General features: G+C 40.9%; 1 protein-coding gene across 9 annotated transcripts in view; it reads left to right on the top strand.

Annotated features, from left to right (window-relative positions):
- Window positions 1–25,659, top strand: part of trim37 (tripartite motif containing 37) — a 76,048-nt gene that overhangs the window by 36,504 nt on the left and 13,885 nt on the right. For all 9 annotated transcript variants that reach the window (XM_055657664.1, XM_055657655.1, XM_055657658.1 and 6 more), the window contains 8 exons: window positions 618–732; window positions 3,412–3,627; window positions 4,000–4,139; window positions 5,865–5,944; window positions 10,995–11,183; window positions 15,722–16,012; window positions 21,414–21,545; window positions 22,285–22,471. In XM_055657664.1, the coding sequence (XP_055513639.1) occupies window positions 618–732; window positions 3,412–3,627; window positions 4,000–4,139; window positions 5,865–5,944; window positions 10,995–11,183; window positions 15,722–16,012; window positions 21,414–21,545; window positions 22,285–22,471 (1,350 nt within the window). The remainder of the gene's footprint in view (window positions 1–617; window positions 733–3,411; window positions 3,628–3,999; window positions 4,140–5,864; window positions 5,945–10,994; window positions 11,184–15,721; window positions 16,013–21,413; window positions 21,546–22,284; window positions 22,472–25,659) is intronic.

A 25,659-nucleotide genomic window follows, 5' to 3' on the forward strand; every position in this document is an offset into this window, starting at 1 on the left:
TGTGGGCTGCTCACACTGAAGTAAGTCCTCATGGTGTCCAGGAAGCCTGTTATGGCTTAACTTTTACAGGCAAGCTACTCAAGGAAGTCAAAGGCTTGTGCTGATGTCCTGATGTGGTTAACTTCCTCTTAAATACTTTACCTGGCTCTTGTGGAAGAATGATTGCCATACAGTATTACTGCTTCTCTGAACTAAATGCAAATTGTATTAGTCTTCCAGATCTGTAAAATATTTTTTTTGTAATTGTTGTATTTGGCTGAATTTTAGAAATGAATTTAGAGATGGTGGTAGAGGTGCTGCCTCACTCTGCTAGAGATCCGGGTTTGATAGTGAACTTGGGTTGTCTGCGTATAGTTTACCCGTTCTCTGGTGACCATGTGGACTTTCCTCCAAGCACTCTGTCATATCCCAAAGACGTGTGGGTTTGTAGGTTAATTGGTCTTTCTAGAATTGGCTGTAAGTGAATGAAAGTAGAATAGCATAGAACTAGTGCGATTGAGTGATGGATGGTTGGTATGTACTCTGTGGGCCGAAGGGCCTGTTTCCATGCCAAATCTCTAAAACTTCAACTAAAATACCAGATTTGACAAACTTCCTTCCTTGTCTGAATTGTACAGGTACCAAGTGCGCGCACCTACGTTTTACCAAAAATGTCGTGACCAGAATTGGTACATCAGCCAACTTGAGGTGACTCAAACAGGTTACATCCAACAAATCAACAATCTCAAAGAGGTCAGTTTCTGTAATCTACCTTCATCCTTCACTCAACTGGGAATTTAAGCAGCATGAAGTGACATTGTGATCACTGGTTCTGTCGGTTCAAATAATAATCTCCTATGACTGCAGCACACCCTCTATTGTATTGCTATCAGGAATTACACATGGTATTTGCTTCAAACTTGACCTTGTAGCAATATTTTGTATTTTTTACAGTTCCAAAGTAAATCTAATTTTCCATTAAACTGGTTCAAATGCAGTTTTGTGGTGATATTGGTTTATGTTGTCTTTTTTTGATTGCTTCAAACATTTTGCACCAGCTGTGTTTTTCTGACCTGGAGGAAATAAAGCTGTTCATCAATTAATTTGGGAGAAGCTATAGGTCATTTTTTTGCTGTAGGTGAGAATCTAACATCTTACATAGTTAATGTTGACTTTTGCATGCATAAATTTTTAATTTCTTCGTGGTGAAAATTCTAAATTTAGTGTTTTTGTGGCAAGTGCAATGAGCAGCTGTGACCTGTGAACAGGAGAAGCAATTGTATAACACTTCTAACTAATTAAGTTAAAAGATGAATGTAGGTGGTGATGGTGGGGTGGGTGGTGAGGGGAGGTTGGATTAAGACGGGATAGGAAAAAAAATCCAAATGTTATTATAAAATGAATACACTTGGTGTTAAGAGTGACCCATGAAAAGTGGGGTGGAGAGACCACTGCTGAAAACTTGACAACATATTGCAGATGTTAAAACAAATTGAAAAGAACATTTGCAGCAATGGTTTTAAACTGCATCATTGAAAAGAAAAGCAGTTGAAGTTTTCACTTGATCACTTTTGTCAGGATTGCCATCATTGTCAAGTGAAGAAACATAGAAAATAGGTGCAGGAGTAGGACACCCCCCAGGGGTTAAGGACACAACCCTGGGGGGATCCTGTGTTCAGGATGAGGGGGTTGGATGTATGTCTTCCCATCTTGACCACCTGGGGCCTGGGAGTGAGAAAGTCCAGGACCCAGGCACACAGGGGAGTGTTCAGCCCCAATCGTGTGTAGAAGGAGCTCAGGTCATCAGCTAAAGAGGTGCCAGCACTTCCGGTTGAGGGAGGGCTGTTCTGGTAGTTAGTTATAGTCCGTATCCCCTGCCAAAGGTGTCTGGTCCATCGGTGACTCCATCCTGTCCTTGTACCTCCTTTTTGCGTCCTTCACTGCCCTTCGCAGTCGGTAGGACACTGCATTGTAGTCGTCCATATTGCTGGATGCCAGGCCGGAGTTGTGAGCAGCGGTGCGAGCATTCAAGGCAACGTGAATGGACCTGTCCACTTTGATTAGGAAAGATGCTAACCGTGGGGACGATGTTATCGGCTATTGTTGCAATGAAGTCCGTGACTGCTTCCGCGAACTCACTGATATCTCTGGAACTTGCTTGGAACATATTCCAGTCGACATCGCTCAGTGCATCTTCCAGCATGGCCTCTGAATGGTCAGACCACCCCTTTACTTCCCTCGTCACTGCCGCTTCCAGTATTATCCGTTGTTTATACTCCGGCAGCAGGAAGATGGCAGCGTGGTCAGATTTTCCAAAAGGAGGGAGAGAATCATCCTTGTACCCTTTCTGAACAGCGTGTAGCAGTGGTCGAAAGTTCTTTCCTCCCTGGTGGCCCACTTGATGTGTTGGCAGAAGTTGCGCATGACCTTTTTGAGATTTGACTTGTTAAAACTCCAGCCACCACCATAGCCGCATCAGGGTTCTAGTTTTGGTGTCGACATAGCACATCGTGTAGGGTCGATAGTGCCACTTCGGTGTCCGCATGCGGTGGAATGTAGACGACTGTGATGAACACTGAGATATCAACTGGAATTTTAGAGTATAATTGTCTTATGAGATACTTTGATTCGACTGTGTTTTTAAGTTCTAAGCTGGTTTAAAGATGCACAGCAAAATAGCAGAGTATCTTCATGACTGTCTCATGAATATAATTGTACCGGATGGGGAGAAAGAGAAAATGTTACAACGTACAGATTTGTTGCTTGCTTTAAGTGTACTGATATCTAAAATATGTTGGTAACTTAGATTTCTTCACTTAACATCTTTTGGATATTTTAATCAATTTTGTAACGGTAATCAAACTGCTGTTATTTCTCTGTGGAACAATTTTCCTGATTGGATCATATTCCCAATTGAAGTGGGTATATGATCCCACTTCATATGGAAATGGGTGACATTAGTTGGTCTCAACCCTCCCTGAAGGATGAATAATGCTGCTTAACTTGGTTTTCTTCAAACTTGATTTGTTGCACAGAACTCTAAAACTGTTCCATAGAACTATCTATTTAAAGATTTCTTCCAATATTCCTCAGTTGAAATGAAAGTAAATACAAAAAATGTTGGTACACAAAAATGGTGGAGAAACTCAGCAGGTGCATCAGCATCTATGGAGCGAAGGAGATAGGCAACGTTTCGGGCCAAAACCTGAAGGGTTTTTGGCCCGAAATGTTGCCTAACTCCTTCGCCCCATAGATGCTGATGAACCCGCTGAGTTTCTCCGGCATTTTTGTGTACCTTTGATTTTCCAGCATCTGCAGTTCCTTCTTAAATAGGTGAGGGAGTGCATCTAATAATTTGGTACATTTTGAAATATATATTTTAAATATGTCTTCCATCTACATTTTTCCTGTTTTCCATCTTGGCTTCTGCAGAGATTGGCCATTGAACTTTCGCGTAACAGGGCCTCTCATAGCTTGTCGCCACCAAATGTGCACTTGAGCCCACAAAACAATGACTGCTTGGATACCAGGACAAAAAAGCTCATTTGTAATGAAGATCTTCCAGCAGAGGGTGCTTGTTCTGTTCTGGCTGTCAGCCTGGTCAAAGAGGAGGAGGAAGATGACAAGATTCTGCAGGATGACTCAAATGTAGGTGATTAGTTTCAACTGGGAAAGCTTTGCCAATCTTTCAATTCGAAGTGTATAAAGTGTAAGTCCATGCTTTCTATTTTTTTTTAATTTTTTATGTTTGAAACCGCTAAAGCCCCTTCAATCAGAAGTTAGCAGTGCCTTCTTTCTTTCTGCCTGCTAAAGGAGTCCTTTTCTCAGGAAATTGTTCAGAGAGCTCATCTGAGAATAGTGTGTTTGTTCTGAAATGCCTTTAAATCATTGGATGATTTTTCAATATACTTGCTTGGAACACTTCAAAATATAAGCAAAGTCCTTAAAGTACATTGAGCATTAATGAAGTGCTAGAAAAAAACATGGGGGATTTTAACAAGACAAATTTGTTTTATTTAGCATGATCTTTCTGATGGTGATTTGGACATAGAATTCCTCACAGTAGATGATGAATTGAACCAACTTGACGGCAGCAGCTCATCTGCTAGCTCCTCGGCAACGAGTAATACAGAAGAAAATGACATCGATGAGGAAACTATGCAAGTATTTTCTCATTAGTCTCTTGTTTATTGACAATACTATTATCCACTTATGTGATGAAGCACTAATAAATGAACGTTGGTGTGCTTTCACTTATTTAATTTTCCGATACGGTGGACCGTTGAATTGCTCTTTAATTCTGATTGTAGATCATATATCTCTATACAACATGCTTTGGGAGAGGACTGCTCATCCGCCTAGCTTACTTATGAGTAAAACTGCATCATGACGAATGGCTAACACCATGGCTAACATCATGAAGCAGATGGCAGCACTCAACCCCGAGTTGGAGTGAACACCATAGATAGATACTTTATAATTTGCATGCTTGGGTGCCTAGTGAATATTCTTAGAGGTATAGTGACATGTTTTGCTTGGCATACTATCCAAATAGATTTCATAGATACTCGAGTATAATAGTGCAGTCTGTAGTTCAGCATTATGGTACATCAGTTCCAAAGACAAACCCCAATGTCTTCAGTGGGGTAGAGATGAATCGAACATTACCCTAGCTTATGGAAGGACCATTCAGAAGCCTGATAAAAAGAGGGGAAGAAGCTGTTCCTGACATTACAAAGGCCAGTTTTATCATCTGGTACATTCCAGTATAGTCTGATTATAGTATTTGACAGCTCACCCCCTCCATAACATTCTGGTCAACCTGAGGAGTGTCTTCAGCAACAGACTAGGTCCACTGAGATGCAGGACAGAACACCACTGGAAAACCTTCTTCCCTGTGGCTATCATACTGTACAACTCCTCCCCCATCTGTCGTGGAGCAGACCAAGACTGACTCCCCACCCCCTTCCCAATTTACCTCCTAAGATCAATGTCCCTCCTGGGATAAATAAAGTTCTGTCCTATCGTATCGACTCTCTGCAAGTCCATGTACTGCTATTTACCTGATGAAAAAACTGACCATTGTAACAAGAATCTTAATGGGGGAAAACTATTACTTGCAGGTCATCTCTGCAATTTACAAAGGAATGTGGGAGGGGAAGAGGGCTGAAGTCTCTCGATGTGAAAAAAAAGCACCCCTCCAGTTATGGTACTGGCATTAGCAGGAAAACCTCAGCTTGAACATTAAACTGTTTTCAGAAAAAGTGGCGGCATAGTACTTCAATTTACTTGTGTTTTCTGGGTGAAAACTAAAAGTTCTTGCTTCTAGTTTAATATCCAGTAATCCTGATGGAAAGAGTTGGATTTGTCTCTCAGATTAACTTTTAGCGTGCAAGAATTTCCTCGAACAAGGCTGTAAAAGGTTGCAGGTGCTCACTAATCTGTACCTGATCTGAATAGATCACTTCACCGGGCACCAAGGAAAATTTCACTTGTCATTATTTGCAAAATCATAATTTGATTAATATCCATAGTTGCTGGTCATGTGGCTGTATGAAGTTGCTCCTGACATAAAAAGGTTGGAAAATATTATACCACCTGTAGTTCGGTCCACATTATTGACTAATAATGAGCAGAAGGAGGTAGGTCTGACAATAACGAGTTTTGGGAGGAACATTCCCCTTGAGTACTTTCACAAAGTTAACATTGTAGCACCCAAAATAACGGACTATGGGTTACTCACTAATGTAGATATTACATAAACTATGAATTGTACTCCAGTCTTTATTACTCGTGTTGATCCCATATATTTATGTCTGCTTTTTTTTAAAGTTTGGATATTACATGAAGATCAACCAAGATCTTTTCAACCTTTTACTTTTCAGGTTTGGGGAGAATGATGTTGAATACAGTAACAACATGGATTTGGAGGAAGGGGAGTTGGCTGATTCAGCAGGAGCTTCTGGTAATTCACATTGAAATTATTTTTTGCTTGGAATGTTGTTGGAGGTGATGGTGGTGGAATTAGTATCTTGTAACTGATGTTTTATCAACAGTGCATGGATCAGATGTAATCGAGCGAATAAACAAACTCATTGCTATTGAAGCAGTTAGCCTTAAAGTTTATTGTACAATGGAGCAGGAGTAGCCCATTTGGCTCCACATTCAATTAGATCTTGAATAACAGCTGTATTTGTATCTAATAATACCTCTGCCTAATGTAAAACCCGATCATGGCCTGGTTTGGAAAATTCAAGTGGGTCTTTCACCTCTAGCTTTCAGCCTCGGTTGCTACTTTGGGGAAGAGTTTTAGATTTCCACCATTCTTTGTCCATGCAGAAAATGTGGTTCCTGATATCCACTAAAGAAAAAAAAAATGCCTTCATCTTCCCTATTTAGCTGTTTCAGTCACTATAAACACTTTAATTGTATCTCCCTTCTGAGTTCAAAAGAAATCCAAGCTTGGTCTGTGCACCCTGTCCTTGCTGTGCAACCCCTATGTTTCGGCATTCACATTGTACTTATTTGTACACCTGCATTTAAATGACTGGTGCTTGGTAACAGACGAGATTTATTGTGTTCTATATCTGAGTAATTTCCCACCAATGACACTTCCCTGCTGATTCAAACTTTAATGACAGCCTCCAGCCTTGGTCCTTTTGAAAATTACAACACTGGTGACAGTCAGTGGTTTCCAGAATTGGATGGAGATTGCGTCTTATTTTCTTGCATCATGAGGTTGGTGGGGAACCATTAACCTGTTTATCAAAAGTGCCACGCCTTTTTATACTGGAAATGTAGAGGTTTTTAATTCTGTTAAAAAAATATATATATTTATCTCTGCAATAAAATATGTGCTACAAATGTAATAGTAAATCAGCTTTTAATCAAGATAGATAGAGATATAGTCTGAGTTGGGCCATTCATCAGAAATGAATCCATCATTATGTCAGGTAATGATTTGAGTGCTGCATATTTCAAGTATTTAGTTTGTACTTGAAGCATTTTAATTGCACAGTAAGATTCATTTGAATGAATAATTTTAATTAAACGTGAAATTCCCGAGCTTCCTTTCACAACCACATCCAATTATGTGAGTCAGGCAAGTGATTTGCTTCATGCTGACGTCTTTTTCTGAGAGGATAACAGCCAGTGGTATTTTATCGTTCCTTGACGAAATGCCTAGCTTGACGTCCAATACGTTGAATGTTGAATTTTCCAATTTAGAGGAACCCATAGGCCGGCACTCTCCTCCCATACATGCTCGTGTTTTTGTTTAATTTTTGCTTTCTCCCTTTGCTCATCCATCCCATCTCTTTCCACCCCCAAGCATCCCTGGTTCCATTTCCCCCCACTTCCCAATCATCCTCTCACCAGCTGATTTCACCTGGAGCCCACCAGCTTCTGTTCCAAACAACCTCTGCCACACCTGCACATTCTGTTGAACTGGCATTCATTCCTGTTTCTCTCAGTCCTGATGCAGGACCTCAAATCTCAACTTACTCTTTATGCCTCCACTGTTTGATTTGCTGCTACTTCCAGCTTTCTGTTTTGGTTTTCCAAATACAATTTGTACATCGCTCTCTTTGATTTGTGTACTTAAATGCCCTATTATTTTACTGTCCGCAGCTACTCGCCATCGGTAAAATGTTTAAATTAAGAGCAGGTGACCTTAACAATCAACCACATGGAATTCCATCTGCCACAGTTTAGCCCAATTATTTAATCTGTCCGCATCCCTTATGAAAGTGCTTGTTGCCATCTGTGCATTTTTCTGTATCTACTAATTTAGTACCTACTTACAGACCTTTGATGTATTCGCCAAGAGCTGGTCGAGAAATGTTTCCTGGGAACAACTTGTCAATTAAATATTTGTCAAATAAATGCCTGAAGAAGGGTCCCGACCTGAAACGTCACCTATCTGTTTTCTCTAGTCCCGCTGCCTGTCCCGCTGAGTTACTCCAGTATTTTGTGTCCACCTTTTGTCAATTATTTTATGGGGAGGAGATTATTCAACACCAAGTCGTCCTGCCTCTAAGAGCAATCCCATTGCTACCATTGTCCCATTTATTACCAAGTCTTCTATTCTCTAAATGCCCATTAACAATCCCTGATTCTTTCACCAACCATCTATACAAAAGGTAATTTACAATAGCAGCTTGTGCATGTTTGCAGTGTGGGAGGTAGGTGCAGCACATGGGTAAAATTAATTGTTCAATGGAGAATAAGCAGATTCCACAAATGCCATAGATATTAATTGAACTTGGTCACTGCCTAGGTATCTGGCAATCTGAGAACCTGTGAGAGCTGTGATACCTGCAGTATCACTCTGCTACCCTCCACAGCTTGGAGCAGACTTTCTTTTACCACACCCAGTTTTTATGGTGGGGATTAACTAACTTTTGTTCAATTTTCTATTTAATCTATCAAATGCCTTCTTGAAATTCAGGTGAATACGCATGTAGAAGTTCCCATACTCATCAAGTAATTACATCAATAATCCAAGTAGATTATCCTTTACAAGTACAGTGCCAACTATAACGTTTGGAACAAAGACCCATCATTTATTTATTTGCCTCTATACATCACAATTTGAGATTTTTAATAGAAAAAAATCACATGTGGTTAAAGTGCACATTGTCAGATTTTAATAAAGGCCATTTTTATACATTTCAGTTTCACCAAGTAGAAATTACAGCAGTGTTTATACATAGTCCCCCCCATTTCAGGGCATCATAATGTTTGGGACACAGTAATGTCATGTAAATGAAAGTAGTCATGTTTAGTATTTTTGTTGCATATCCTTTGCATGCAATGACTGCTTGAAGTCTGTGATTCATGGACAGCACCAGTTGCTGGGTGTCTACTCTGGTAATGCTCTGCCAGGCCCGTATTGCAGCCATTTTTGGTTGGTTACATGCGGATACATGTATATCCTATCAATTGCAATTATTGGACTTTTATCAAATCATCCTTGTCTTTTGCTTCAGCTGGTCATAATCTTGATTTGTGTGTTCTTGTAGATCTTTTTGTGTGTATTTTCCAATTGTGTTTCTAAAGTGGGGATTGGAAATTTGCTTGGTAGCTGGCTCGTGTTATTGGCTCTAACTAGTGTTTTTGAAGAGTCACCAAATAACACATTACAGTAACGTTGGATTAAAAGCCAAAAAACTACAGATGCTGGAAATAATCTGCAGATCAGACAGTATCTGTGAGGTGGGAAACCGAATTAATAGTTTTAGTTGGTGAACTTTAACCAGAATCTACACAATTTGTTCTTGGATTTCCCTGCAGTTCTGTTTAAATCTCATTGTCTCCACGGAGGCTATAGGACCTGCTGAGTATCTCTGGCATTTTCTGTTTGTATTGCAGTGAGCAAGATGAGTTCATGTTACAGAACATGGCACACTGGTCATTATGAGACAATAAAGAACTGTGAGCCAGGGAGTCCAAAAGTAACCTCATGAGGATAAATAGTGTAGAAAGCAAAACTGGAACTTTAATTTTCAAACTTGATTTGTCATTGTATGAAAGTATGGTGGGTGAGAGGTATCTTTGAAGTATTCTATTTTCACATCCAGTGTGGTTTTGTTTTGTGTTTCATTCTCTTTCAAGACTTTTATGTGCTGAGTGGACACATGAGCAACTGAAGATGTTGGTATCTTGAGAAAAACACAAAGTGCTGGAGTAAATCAGTGGGTCAGGTTGCATCGGTGGGCAGACAATATTTTGACTCTGGGACCCTTCTTCAGACTTAAGAATTCAACACCAATTCAAGATGGTCTGAAGTGGGTTCTGACCTGAAACATCACTTATCTATTCCCTCCTGAGATGCCTCCTGACCCATTGAGTAACTCCAGCCCTTTGTGTTTGCTTATTGAATGTTCTCCACAGCTCACAACTTCGCTGTATTTTCTCCCCTGAAAAATGAGCAGAGCTACGATAGTATGTTATTTTGTGTTTACTTCTCTTTAAACGTGATTTGGGTTGGCTTCATTAGCACCTTGTTAGGCATTCGATATTATCACATTCATTATGTGAGCAAATTATTCTGACTCTTGACACTTTTAGCTGGTAAGTTGTTTTTTTTCCTTACCACTTGTCAACTGGTGGAAAAGATACTTTTTGGTTTGCACTGAATTTGTTTAAATGAGACTTTAATGAGAGAAATAATATTGTAGACTTAGTACATATTGATTTCCAAATTTTCAGTTGAAACTTTTTTGGTTGCAATCCCTCCCTTTTCGGATCTTAATCTCTAAAGGCATTATGCAGCCTCTGTGATTGAGAAATGTCCATACACAATTCAAAATCAGCACTTTCCAATTTAAATCCTCCTGAAGAGACGTTTACATGCATTCGAGGAATGAAGTTTGCTTTTGGGTGCCGGAGAAGTGAAGCATTTGTTTTGTGATGTGCATGCGTTTAATTTAAAGAAAATTGCCAGATAAGGGCTTAGTTTTAGCTAATGAAAATCTGCTAATGCAACTGAGTGGAAGTAAGCCAATATGAGCAGGGTCAGTACATCAACAAGAAAGAAGCTGAAGCAATGTTTGCAGTGTTAACATACCAGTAAGAAACTTGCACAAAATAAAATGGTCAAAAATTTAAACCACTTCCACCTGCCAATTGCTTGTGAATGCTTTAAATGTATTATTGCCATTAATTTTTGAATATAAAGAAACTGGATGTTGGAAATCTTGATATGCAAATACAAGGTGAGTTTCAGTTTTTGTCAGGAAGCAAGTTTTTAATCTGTCTGGGAGAGTTTTGCATCCAGAAGGAAATGAGTCCTTAAAGTAAGAAATTGAGTAAAGGGAAGAAGAGGCATAATTATTGAAATGCCCAATCATTTTTAGCTTGGAATTATTTACTTGAGTTTGACATGTCAGTTTTACATTAAAAAATAAAGTCTGGACCTACTTTCAGAAGACCTCATTGTTTCCTCCCAATATTCTGCTCTTGCTGTTTGTGTATTTTTTATCATGGTTATGGTGTGCTTCTGTTTTCCACAGGAGGGATGAACAACCACAATAGGTCTTCAAGGCGGGTAACGGGCAGTCTGACGTCCGCAGCCAACAGCAGCCTACTTGATATTGACCCTGTCATTCTCATACAGCTGTTGGACATAAAGGATCGAAGCAGCATGGAAAATCTTTGGGGTATTCAGCCCCGTCCACCAGCTTCCCTCCTGCATTCAGCAGGTAGTTTAACCGGCCTGTACTTTCTACTCTGATATACGTAGAGTACATGATTGAAAGGGCAACTTGGTTTAAAAAAAAACAGCTCGCAGCTGTAAACAATTTATAAATCCAGCTCCAATTCGGTTGCCATTTCGGTATAAATTGAGAATGTGGGGCTTACTGGGAAAGATTGATAAACTAAGAAGAATAAATTGGGTTTGTACTTTTTGAATTAGTGAAGGAAGGTTGAAAGGAAGCTCCTGAAGTTAAGTGTAGGAAGGAACTACAGATGCTGGTTTAAACTGAAGGCAGATGCAAAAAGCTGGAGTATCTCACTGGCCAGGCAGCATCTTTGCAGAGAAGGAATGGGTGACATTTCGGGTTGAGACCCTTCTTCAGACTGGTTAGGGATTAGGGAAACTAGAGATATAAATGATGATGTAGAGAGATGAAGAACATTGAATGAAAGGTATGCAAAAAAGTAAAAGGTCCCCCTCCAGTCCTTCTTCATATGAAAGTCCTGACATCCCAGGAATCCGTGGTCAACCTTCTCTATACTCTCGCTGTTGGGATGAATATTGCTCTGTTTCTAAAGCACAATGGTTGCCTCAAGGTTATCATTTTGATTTCCTTGGACTAGGGAATTATGAATGCAAATCAACACTACAGTCCTCGGCATGTGTTCCCACTGACCTGAATGATGGAAGGAAGGTCATTGAAGTCATTAAATCTGGATGAGTCTGGGTAGCAAGCCAACTCTTGCTCAACCCAACCTCTTGTGACAGGAGGCGAAACAACCCAATGCCATCTGTTGTGCTAAATGTAACTCCACATAATGATAAGTGGCTGACAGTTCTCATTGTGGCATCAAATAACTTTTAGAATATTAAAAGCACTTTGTCATACTTGTCAAATGTTGCCAAGCCAAAGACGGTCATTCTCATCTAGCCCGCGTCATGGAGTTCAGCCGCACTTTTGTTTACAAGACTGCATTGAGGTCTAAAGCCAAATAGTTCTGGACCCAAACCTGATGTACGTGATTGGATCTCGTCAAGGTCAGAAAGCAAGCCTCTAGGCCTGTGGTTCTTAACCTTTTTGGCATACGAACGCAAACAAAATATTGTATGTGGTATGTACCTTTGTTAGGTTCCTAAACATGGGCTCAACAAATGGATATGTTATTTATGACCCATTCATGTCACCCGGTAAAGCCCCAAATGACCCCGCCATGGGGGTCCCGACCCCTACGTTAAGAACCACTGCTCTAGGCACTGCGGTATTCATAGTATCCAGTACTTGATGTTGGTTGGAATTAATTGAATTGCCTGAGGACTGCTTCTGTATTTGAGAACCTTGTAACCTAGTGTCAAGACGGCAACCTTTCTCTCAATGTCAGCAAATACAAAGGAGATGGTGATCGACTTCAGGAAGTGAAACTGCATGCATACGAGGCTGAAGTAGAAATGGTTGAAAGCTTCAAGTTCCTAGGAATAAATATCACCAGTAACTTGTCCTGGACTAGCTATATCGAAACTTCACCCCTTTCTTTTCTCCAGAGATGCTGCTTGTCCCGCTGAACTCCGGCTTTTTATGTCTATCTTCAATGGTCTAGAAAGCGGTACACTGTGGGCGGCTTGATTTGAAAACATGTATAGTCTTTCTGCTGACTGGATAGCATGCAACTAAATAAGTGTTTCACCGTACCTCGGTACATGGTGTTAATAAACTAAACTAAATGTGAAAGTGATGGAGAGTTTAGGAGGAGGCAATATGCATTAATTTAACATTCCTCTCTTAGTGTTTGTGAGTACTTCAGCCTTTAGCCGCTCTGAGCTGGTGCCCACCTTTATTCCATATGAGAAAGTTTTTAAGTTGATGTAGTGGACTGCAAACCATTGATTGTGAGTTTCCATTGCATTACTTCTGCTTAGAATGTTATGGCTTCAAGGTGACAACTAGGTTTTGAGAACATTTGATGATGGTCTTCGTGCATTCTGTACTGCTTGTTGACCTTTAGTTGTTCCCCCATGATCCTGGTAATGGTAGTATAAAAGATGTGCTATATAATATTAAATTAAGAAGTTATAGTGGAGTTTGCACTTTCTCCATGTGAATACAAGGGTTTCCTCCTCAATATCTCTAAGACGTGGGTTTGTAGGTTATTTGGCCTCAATAACCCCCCCCCCCCCCCCCCCCCCCCGTGTGTAAGGAGTAGATGAGAAAGTGGGATATCATGGAATTGGGATGAACGGGTGATCAGTGGTTGCCATGGGCCAAAGGGCCTGCCTCCATTACTATAGGTCTAAACTAAACTGGTGCAATAGCCTAAGGTACACAAAAAAGCTGGAGAAACTCAGCGGGTGCAGCAGCATCTATGGAGCGAAGGAAATAGGCAACGTTTTGGGCCGAAACCCTTCTTCCGACTGGTGCAATAGCCTAAACTGGTGCTGAAGGCTCACAAAATCTCAAGGCTGCTCAATTTTGATTTGCTCGATTTGTTTTGAATACATTAAAGTTTGATGGCAGTGTGACAGAATGTAAAGGAGGGAGTCATGAGAAAACTCTTTTGCTTCTATTCCCGTCATCAATTGATCCATCCACCCCGTTGCCACCTATTGCAAATCCTGTCTGGAAGTATAGTCCTTCAAGGCTTGATGATGCTGCTGAGCTACCTGGCAATGGACATTAATGTTCGCCACCTGGATCCATTCTGTGTCCTTGCTACCCTCAGCGCATCTTCTGTGTGGTGTTCAATGTCGAAGAGTGATGACAGGCCCTTGTTTGACCTGTCACCATGAGATTTTGTGGAATGCAAGGATCACGCCATTGCAATTTATGCTGGCACTTTAGTAGCACAGTGAGAGACCGTGCATATCCAGGAATTTATAAATAGGTCCGTGTTGAAAGTTCATTGCAATTCTCAGTAACTCAATGACTTGGTCCACTCAGCTGGTAAATCACTGTAGTGACCAGAATGATCATGGACTTTGGAGCGTGATTGATTTTGATAAAATTGAGCATTTTTTTCCAGGCTGATAAGTGCAAGTCCCCAGTTATTTAAATGCTCGCAAGTTTTGAAAGGCAAGTAATGACTTGGTGTTTCGTTTTGCCTCATTAGGAAGAGAGCCTTGTATTTATACCTCTGTGTGTTCCACGATGCTTTACAGCCAGTGAAGCACTTTAAAACTGTAGTCATTGTTGTAATTATAGGAAAAGCATCATTAGTGCACGATAAATTTGCTACAATGCTCTTGATGATCAGGAACTTTCAGGTTATTCCCTCATAACTTTCATTTTTATTTTTTCTCTATGAATGAGACAGCATGTCAGACAGCCTTATGGCACAGAAGAAGGCAGATTAGCGCTTAATTCTCTTCTGCACCAATGCCTCCCTCCCCAAATTGTGATATAGCAAACTGTCTATGCTTAATTGAAGCCACTAGCTCAGTAGTGCAAGGTTCCATCATGTTGAGAGACATGCCCACAGCTATCCTTTCATCTGTGACTTAAGGCTATGATAAGCTGATGAAGAAAGTTTGTGCAGCTGAAATCTTTTTTCCTTCAGAGTCTATTACTAGATATTTTCGTGAAATTTAGGAACTAGAATTGTGTTTTTCATCTTAGTAGGTTCGATCCTCTGCATTCACATCTTCCATGTAACATCTCAACCAATCAATAATGCTTTCTATTTGTTTCTCCCATAGCTGCTCGGCTAATTTATTCTCAAATAATTCCTGGCGTAGCAAGTCCCATGTAATGACCACTTTACAGAATTCTCCGGATTTACTTATCACTCTCTTGTATTTCTAACTCCTAATTTTGGACTTGCCACAAATAAAACTTCTTTAATGTTGTCCAATCTATTCACAAATTTGAAATCCTCCATTAGTTTTGCTTCTTACTGATAACTATGTTGTATGTATATCCTAAGTTATATGCATTTATGTACCCAACGCTAGGAAAATGTGTTATTTAATATTAAGGGCAGCACTGTGGTAGAGTGCTGCCCTTTAGCACCAGAGACCAGGATTCGATCCTGACTACGGGTGCTGTCTGTGCAGAGTTTGTATGTTCTCCCTCTAACTACGTGGGTTTACTCCGGGTGCTCCAGATTCCTTCCACATGCCATTTGTCCTACACGCAGGTTTGATGGTTAATTTCTGTAAATTGCCCCGAGCGTGTAGGAGTGATAGTGTGTACGGGTGATTGATGGTCGGTGTGGACTCAGTTGGCCAAAGGGCCTATTTCCACGTTGTATCTCTAACTAATATCTAATTTCCTGGCGAATCTGACCCAGCAGTATGGGACAGTAATTGTTTGCTTTGCTGCTTCCACCAAAGCATTTTTTTAAATAACTGAGTTTGAACTGCATCAAACACTCGGTTAAACCTCAACTTTATGCTGAGTGAGCTAAATACTGAGAGACTATAGAAAGACTACAGCTAATCTCTGCTCCCTTTGGTGAGGGTGAGAACTTCGGCAATTTGAAGCTTAAGTAAGGGAAGGGGTTTTAATGAATAACTAAGGAGGAAGTTTTAATTATTTTCTTTTGTAAATAGCTCAATGCCGTAAAGACCGTGACCAGCGGAGACAGCAATCTGTACGTCGCTCACCACCTGATTCTGGCGTCCTGAAGAGGCTGAAGGCTCAAATGGCTGAAGTCAGAAGCAAAATGTCTGAAGTCAAAAGCCAAATGTCTGAAGTGAAAAATAACACCGTGCCTTGTGGAGATTTGGGGTCAAACTACATCGCTTATGCAGGAGAGCAGGTACCACAGGGGTCCTGCGGAATCACCGGCATCCGGAGGCATGAATCGGGGCTGGACCTCTTTTCTAATTACATAACCTTTGGTGAGTGAACAAGAGATTTTATTGACTGTTCTTTCAACACGCATGCCTTATAACTATATAAAAATGTGGCGATGATGTTAATGATGCTACCACAGGTGAATAATTTCTCTTTATTAGTTTCAAGTTTCAAGTTTCAAAGCACTTTATTCGTCCCCGCGGGGCAATTTAAAAAGGCGCATTACAGTAGCTTTTTAAAAAGGGACACAATCAACAAACATAAGCAGCACGCATACTGCACAATCAACCAGCACACGCATTTCACAGACACACTGCACAATCACACATCAACATTCAAACATAGTAATAGTTTTTAAAATGCTTTCTAAGGCTTCAATGTGCACATAGATTACTTTTCATATGTTCCAGTTTTTCAGCATTAAAAAAGTGGACAGCCCTGGGGATGATGGTCCTCCTCCCGGCAACCCGACTCTCAGTCCGTCCTGACCACTTTCAGGAAACAGGATGTGCCTGGAATCCTGCTTGTTCCTTAAAGACTGTTGGTCGCATAGGGCAGTGAGAGTTCGGACTTTATTTTTTGAGCAACAATTTCCCAGGCGGTTTTGTTTTGCAGGGTAGATGGAGTAAACCAGCTAGTGAAAGAGAAGGTTATTACATTTTCAATGAATGCGTAGTAGAATGTAGTGAGAATGTCTTTGTTAATCCCAAATGACTTCAGCTTCCTGCTTATTAAGAGAAAATGCTCAAAATTAAAAGCCACATCACTTGACTACAGGGGGAAAACTGATCCAAAGTGTTAATGCCATTTAAAAGTTTATTTGGTCATGTGTACACCATTACTTCACAAATTCCCATTTTTTTGTGTGCTTGATGGTCCTCCAACCGACTCTCATCCTACTTTGGATGCTGGCCTCTTGTTCCTGCTTTGTGCAAACTGCCCATGACTTTGTTAGGAACAATTTCCCATATTTTTTGAGTAGTCTAAACCCCGATGGTATGAACATTGAACTCTCCATTTTTAGTAACTTCCTGCCTCTCTCCTGTATTTTCCTTTTAGTTTTTGCATTTTCGCACCTGGGCCTAGCCTCCACCTACTTCACCTGCCAGCAACTTCTCTGTTTTGCTATTCCCTCTACTGAATCATTCGTCTTCCTCCACTTAGTTTCAGCACTGGCAGCTTATCACCTGCCAGCAACCCTCTGTTTTTATCCCTTATCTGACCTCAGTCCTCCATCATCCCTTCTGACTCCCCATTTCATGTTTCCCCTCCCCTACCTGTCCCTTATGTGCATCATCCTTCACCCATCCCAGTCCACTAATGATCTTTCCCTTCCGTCTCACCCCTCCTTTAGGTGTTAGATATTTTCCCTCTCCACTTTCAAGTATGACGTAACGTTTCATTTTGAAATATTGACCTTTCCTTGCCAGCCATGGATGCTGCTCGACCAGCAGACTGTTGCACAGAGTAGTCTGTCTGGTTTGAGTCTGATGTCAGACATGTGGCCTGCCTATCTGAGTTGTCTTGATGTAATTAGCTTTCAGTGCCTGAAATGTGGATCTGGGAACATAGTTTGCTTATCCATCCACTGAATTTGAAAAATTTTGCAGGCATTGGTTTAATTCTGCCACTTACTTGAGTTGCCTGATATTGGAGGTCCAGATCTCAAAACCTACGAGGACTGAGATCAGTGACTATCCAATAGGTCCTGAGTTTTGTGCCATGTTGGAGGTATCGATCTTAGAACATTTAATCTCAATCAAGCAAGTGAACTGCTGGTGCATTGTTGTTCATATCAAATTTCATCGTTGATGTTGACCTCTGCCAAGAGGAATGGGAGGTGGCCATATTTTCCAGTATCATGAACCTACATTGGCAGAAGGCGGTATGATGTAGTGGGCCTGTCTATTGTGGATGACGAGTATGTTAATAGAGGATCTGAGCATTGTGGATGCCACGTATAAGCTCTGTCATCTTGAGCAAAACATAAAGTGCAGAAGTAACTCAGCGGGTCATGCACCATCTGTGGAAAGAATGGATGGTGACATTTTGGGTTGGAATAAGCAGCATCTTCAGCTCTTTATGTGTCATCTTGTATGCTTCAGTGAACATGTCAGCACTAAAGTGGAGCTTGTCTTTTGAGTGCATGAAAATGAATCGTCTGTATGCTGCAGCTCACAGCTGAGCTTTGGGTGATCTGATTCTAAAGTGTACTTACCATAGTTTGAACAGTTGCCTGTTAGCTCCACTCCACTCCATGATGAGCATTGCGGTGAGAAGGGTGTAGCAAAGTGCCGGGGCAATGATTGACGCTGGCATCTCTTGGGTTCTCTGTTCATTAGGAACATTCTATACATGCCATCATGAAGCAAATTTACAATGGTGCTGAATTTTGCAGGCCGTTGGAATTTTGGGAGGGTGTTCTATGGCCCATCTATGTTGGAATGGAAGGCTTTGGAGAGGCTGAAAAGGTCACACTATACAGTTGATGTTCCCGGTATTTGTCTTAAGAGTTATCACACATTAGGAGACTCTGGACATACCTTTCACTGTTTTGGAAGACAGCTTCCACTGCTAGGAGGAGGCAGTTGAGGTGAATCCTGACTATGACGTTTCCTGCAGCAGAGGAAAGCGCAAAGCAATTATTTCATTATCACTGTCGAATTCTTGAAGAGAATTATAATCGGGAATAATAGCAACTACTATCGTTTGTGCAAAAGCCCTGCCCAAGAGGCCTTTGACCCAGTCTTGCACCCCAGTGGGACATTGCTTGTCCATCAACAGATTGGGAAGGGCCACAATCCTTTGGAAAGATGTGATTAAGCAAGTAATGCTAACTTCAAAGGGGTCTATCTCCTGGCAAAATACTTGGTACAGGATCTTGTCATTACAAGCATCTGGTTTAGCAGAAGAGCATGTCCAGAACCTCATGATTTACCCCCCACCCTTCCCCCACACTTCAATCCAAGCACTTGCATTCTGTTTGGCTAGATCATTGTCTGAGATGGCCAAGATGTATGCTACATCTGAACTGTGACAGATAGTAATAACTGCCGGACTGGTCACTGGCTGAATCATGCCAGTCTTCTCCCAAAACATCACCATCAAGAGAAACATTGTAGAAATAAATGTTTAAAAAATCTGAAGGACTCCACAAAAGTAACTCTTCAATAGTGTTTTTGGTGTCAATCTTCAACTTGCAGCCCACAAAAATTCCAGTGTTTCTGCTGATTATGGAGTGCCCTGAAGTCTACTATGTTTGCTCACTGCTTGCCTTCTCTGCCAACAAAAAAAAAAACTAGGATTGGTTTGATCAAACCAGTTCTAGTTCTTTCAGCCACAGCCATCTAAGAGTGGAGAATAAATAACTTTTGTGTTTCTTATCTGAAACCGGAACACCAGAAAACCCATGATTTAAAACGTGCAAATGTCACAATCATAACACAATATTCAAACATAGTATGAGAATAAGGCAATAAATAGTTTCAGAAGTTTGGGGTGTCATAATTTCTGTAATATTCATTTCTCATCCCCAGTGGTCATCTACGACTGGTGGGAATCTCAGTTTCAACTGGTAAAGGTGATCACTAATTTTATGTGTGTAGAGGGCCAAGGATTGACTATTCAAGTCAAGAATTTACCCTAGATCTTTTGGTTAGAATTTCCAGGTTAAACTGTCTTTTGTTGCCACCATAGGTGTGATTTGAACTTCTATTTTTAGTTTATGTTCTCCAGAGATGTTACCAGACTCACTGACTTGCTCCAGCATATTGCGTCATTTATTTTGGGTGAAAGGCGGTGACTGGTACAATTCGGTAATATTTTCCCCGCGACTCCCTTCCGTCTTCCCGACAGTCAGTGACCACATTTTCTGGTGACTATGAAAACTATGCTCATTGATTAAAATTCTGTCTGGGTCACAGTTGATGGCTGTTAATTTAACTAATTGTTCTTCTTGGCTTGATTTGTGTTGGTCATTGCTTGGAATGTAAGTAATCTAGTTAGTTGTCATCTGTGCAGCCAAGATATAATAATTGAGGAGGATTTGACAACCTTTTAACATACATAATCCATTGTGGTGCCAGCGATGTAACTTGGAAACTGAATCACAATCCTTTCTGAAATTGTGTGCTTCTGTAATTGACATGCTGCTTCCAGTATACACAGCGAACCATGTCGTATTTCCCATTTTCTCAGTAGTAAAGTGACAGATCTGAATGTCTTTACTTTTAATCAATTTTATCCTTTGTTGTTCTAGAAGACTCAATTATAGGAAACTTCTCCATTACCTTGCCTGAGTGACGTCAATTAGTTACTTTTAATTAGGGGTTGCCAGCAAATGTCAGGGAATATTCACACAAATTAAAAATCGGCGTTTTCTCTTTCCACTAAGTAGAGTGTTGGAAACAGTTGTAGTGCCGCAGCTGGTGTAACACCTGAGGACAGCTAATGGGACAGGACGGAGTCAAACCCATCACCACCTGGTGTGTGACTTGCTTCACATCATCAGCATCCTGCTCCAAAAACTTGTGAGGAGAAGATTGTATCTGTTTAAAAGTCAATGTGATTTTATGATCACATTGCTGTGCAAGCAGACCTGGAGAGTAGAAACAAGGAACTGCAGATGCTGATTTACATAAAACGACAGTGCTGGAGTAACTCAGTGGGTCAGACCGCATCTCTGGAGAACATCGATGGGTAATGTCTTGAGACGGGACCCTTCTTCGGAAGTGTTCTGACCAGAAATTCGCCAATCTATTCTCCAGAGATACTATCTGACCCGCTGAGATACTCCAGCTTTTTGTGTCCAAACCTGGATAGACTCTTTGATTCGAGTTGAAACTTGGCTTGTCTAGTTTGTTCAGAAAAAAATGAATACAGCTTATATGTACTTCATGCAGACAGAAATATGTCCAAGCGTTTGAATTTAATGCTTAGTGATCGGATTGCAGTTACCTGGGAAACAGGACTGATTTACTGCAGAGTACATTCTGGTGAGCACTCTTTTGGTTTCTTTCTTCTGACATCAAAACAATAAATGTCCAACGAGCATAGATTTGATTTGCTGAGCATTTCTGGAAAACCTCGTGAAAATGGTTATTTTAAAAAAGAAGAGGTGCTTAAGTGATTGGGTGCATATTTGTGAGGGGAATCCACGCTGATGAACTTTGTTGTCGATAAATGAGCTTGTTAATTTTTGCAAAAGATTCAAAATATTTTTGGCCTTGGATTCTCTTGGAACTCTTTTTATGTTTTGATTCCCAGCGTATGTCTATTGTTAAATTGAGAAAATTAATCTGCTAAATTGCAACCCTGCTTTTTAAACATCAAACTGCTGCAGCATTAATTTTGGTGGAATAATCACTAGTTTGCATTAGCTTGTGGTTAACCTGACCTAAACCGAGATAAGATGTTAACTCGTTCTCATTTCAAATTGTCTATCAGCATCCAGCAAAAAATCTGCATCTCCAAAGCACAATCGCTCGGGTCCAGGGACCTCTCTGTCTCTCCGCAGAGCACTAGATTGTGTGGATAAGGATCTCCATTGCCAAGAGAACTGTCAAGTCACCACAGCAGGTAACTGTTGTACTGTTTCGTACCTCTGCTTTATTTTGATACTTTTTAATAAGATGGTAACCAGTATTTATGTTAATTATCGCATGACGTACAGCATGGTTTTAATTTTGCTTGAGAACTACACGTTTAGGTCAGAAATTCTAATTATGTGACATGCCATAAGATACAAAATGTCCTCCCTTCCAACCTTGTTCCAAATTCAAATTAGACACAAAAAGCTGGGATACCTTGGCGGGTCAGGCAGCACCACTTCAGACTGAGAGCTCAGTCTGAAGAAGGGTCTCTACCTGAAACGTCACCTATTCCTTTTCTCCAGAGATGCTGCCTGACCCGCTGAGTTACCCCAGCCTTTTGTCTATCTTCGATTTGAACCAGCATCTGCAGTTCATTCCTACTAACCTGTTCCAAGGCCACACGTGTTTGACTGGAAACAGGAATAAACTGATTGCAATTTAATGTACCATGTTCCCTGATGCAGTCCACTTCTGGTTATTACTGCTCTTCCTTTTGAAACCAACTCTTGAAATCTGTACATACATCAACACCTGGTGCAATGAACTTTTTAGTATTTCTAAAAATGTAAGCATTACATGGAGATTAACAAGATATAAACAACAAAATTTAACCTTAAACATTTAAATATCAATGTTAGTGCAAGCTAGAACATATTGGGGATATATCATGGACTGTGATTTGGAGAAGAATGGGATTTTATCTTGTAATATACTATAATTTCTAGGTTCAACAAAATCTAACAGTAGACAAGGATCCCCACACTCTATAAACAAATCCACTGATTCCGAGGTAACGTCAATCGGCAAGGCGGATGATAGGCCTTCTGCCATTGCTGCTTCTGAAATGTTTGGCATCTCAACACTGAATGGATTGACATCACTGGAGACATCACGGAAAATCGTTACAATAGGGTGAGAGTACAAAATGTTCATTTGGCACCCTTCTTCCTCCTCTTTGCTGCCTTGGGTTAAAAATAGAATTGCAGGCAACTATCTTAATTTTTTTTTGCATTTTATCCACTAATTCCACCTCGAGGGAGGTATTTTTAATCATTTACCTCAAGCTTAACTTTTGTGCATGATTCACTGTTCAAACCTGTATCTCTTTTCAGCAGTACTGGAACTAATGGAGTTGTCCTTTAGGACAGAACGCAGTTTGAATTTATATTGCTGTTTATCATGTTTGACTGATGACTGACTTTTGAAATGTAGCCTCTTCTTTTGACATGCGGCTGCAAGTTTACCTACAAATGATCCCAAAGGCAGCTAATGAGGTAGATTACTGGATAATTTGCTAATTGTGGTCATTAAAGAGGAAATGGGAGGAGAATCAACTCATCAACTACTGCATAATCTTCCATATTCCATTTGCGCTATTGTGTTGGGTTCAGTACTTTTGATACCTTTGCCAATGCAGTACTATAATATTTGTATACTCATTCAAATCCTGATTTGGGGCTTTAATTTGGTATTCTCCCCTCTGGGTTGTAATATTCAATGATTCTTTACCACATGCACTGAGATGATGATTTATTTTGCATGCAGCTCAGTAGAGTCATAGGGTGATACAGTATGGAAACAGGCCCTTCGGCCCAACTTTCCTACATCAGCCAACAATGTCCCAGCTACACTAGTCTCACTTGCCTGCGCTTGGTCCATATCCCTCCAAACCTGTCCTATCCATGTATCTGTCTAACTGTCTCTTAAACAATGGGATAGTCCCTGCCTCGACTACCTCCTCTGGCAGCTTGTTCAATACACCCACCACCCTTTTGTGGAAAAAGTTACCTGTTAAATCTTTGTCCTCTGGATCTCGATTCCCCTATTCTGGATACGAATCTGTGCTTCTACCCTAATCTATTCCTCTCATGATTTTGTACACCTCCATAAGATCCCCGCTCATCCTCCTGCGCTCCATGGAATAGAGACCCAGCCTAAACCTCTCCCTACAGCTCACACCATCTGGTGCTGGCAACATCCTCGTAAATCTTTTCTGAACCCTTTCAAGCTTGACAATATCTTGCCTATAACATGGTGTCCAGAACTGAACAAAATATTCTAAATACCGTCTCACCAACATCTTATACAACTGCAACATGACCTCCCAACTTCTATACTCAATCCTCTGACTCATGATGGCCAAAATATCGACAGCTTTTTTGACCACCTTATCTATCTGCGACTCGACCTTCAAGGAACCATACACCTGTATTCCTAGTTCTCTCTGCTCCACAACACTACCCAGAGGCCTACCATTTACTGTGTAGGTCCTGCCCTTGTTTGACGTCCCAGAATGCAACATTTCACACTTTTCTGTATTAAATTCCATCAACCATTCCTCCGCCCACCTGGCCAATCGATCCAGATCCTGCTGCAATCTTTCACAACCATCTTCACAATCTGCAAAACTACTCACTTTTGTATCATCAGCAAACGTGCCAATCTTGCCCTGTATTTTCTCATCCAAATCATTGATGTAGATGACAAACAGTAAAGGGCCCAGCACCGAACACTGAGACACACCACTAGTCACAGGCCTCCAGTCCGAGAAGCAACCTTCCACCATCACCCTCTGCTTCCTTCCATGGAGCCAATTTGCTATCCATTCAGCTATCTCTCCTTGGATCCCATGTAATCAAACCTTCCAGAGCAGCCTACCTTGCGGAACCTTGTTGAATGCCTCACTGAAACCATGTACACAACATTGACAGCTCTGCCCTTCATCGACCTTTTTGATTACGTCTTCAAAAAAATCAATCAGATTTGTGAGACACGACCTGCCATATACAAAACCATGCTGACTGTCCCTAATCGGACCTTGCCCATCCAAATGCCTGCATAACCTATCCCTCAGAATACTCTCTAGTAACTTTCCAACTGCAGATGTTAAGTTCACCCAGCCTATAGTTCTCAGCATTTTCCATACAGCCCTTCATGAAAAGAGGCACAACAATTGCCACCAGTCTTCCAGCACCTCTCCTGTATTTAAGGACGACTCGTAAATTTCAACCAGGGCTCCCGCAATTTCCTCTCTAGTTTCCCACAATGTCCTCAGATATATCTGATCAGGTCCTAGAGATTTGTCTACCTTCATACACGCCAGTACCTTCAGTACTTCTTCAACAGTAACACTGACTGCTCTCAAGACACTTCCATTGACTGCCCCAAGTTCCTCTGTCCTACTGTCTATATCTCCTCGGTAAATACAGAGGAGAAATACTCATTGAGGACCTTGCCCATCTCCTGTGGCTCCACACAGAGGTGACCACTTTGATTCCTGAGAGGTCCCACTCTCTCTCTAGTTACCCTTTTTCCCCTTCTGTATTTATAAACTGTTTTGGGTTTGTCCTTAATGCTACTCACCAGAGCTATCTCCTGGCCCCTTTTTGACCTTCTGATCTCCCTTTTCAGTTTACTCCTATACATTACTACTGTACATAAATACAATCCCAGATTAAGTACAACGTGCATAGAAATAACCCATACAGGAGTTGCCAGGTTTGGTGTCATTTTAGTCCAAGCTGCAGCTGACCATAAAGGACCATTCCATCTGGATAGTTCAGCAAATATTATCAATTGAGCCAAGATGATGTTTAATTTGCAATGAATTGTGTGTGAGTGTAAATGTTATTTAAAATGCCTACCATTCCTAGCTCTTTTTGCATTTGTGCATAGGAAAACTTTTACATCCATTTGTATTTGTCCTCATGGTGATGGTGAGCTATCAATGTTGCCATCTTAGTGAAGATCCTCCAATAATCCTACTGGCAAATGAATGACAGGACCTGGATCCACTGACAATGAAGGGGTGGTGACTTGAGTTTGATCCTGACCTTCAAGGTTGTCTGTGGAGTTTGCACATTTTCAATGTGATTGTGTGGATTTCTTCGAGGCGCTCTAGTTTCCTCCCACATCTCCAAAAACAAATTTGTGAGTTGGTAGGTTAATTGATCACTGCAAATTACCCTTCGTGTTAGATGAAATGGTAGAATTTTATGGGAATATAGGGAGAATAAAATGGGGCATGATAAAATTAGTGTAAAAATGGGTGCTCAAAGGTTGGTGCTAACTCAGCGGGGCCTTTTCAGTGAGATATCAAT

The sequence above is a fragment of the Leucoraja erinacea genome, chromosome 28, assembly GCF_028641065.1.
Source record: "Leucoraja erinacea ecotype New England chromosome 28, Leri_hhj_1, whole genome shotgun sequence".
In the NCBI taxonomy this organism is placed as follows: Eukaryota; Metazoa; Chordata; class Chondrichthyes; order Rajiformes; family Rajidae; genus Leucoraja; species Leucoraja erinaceus.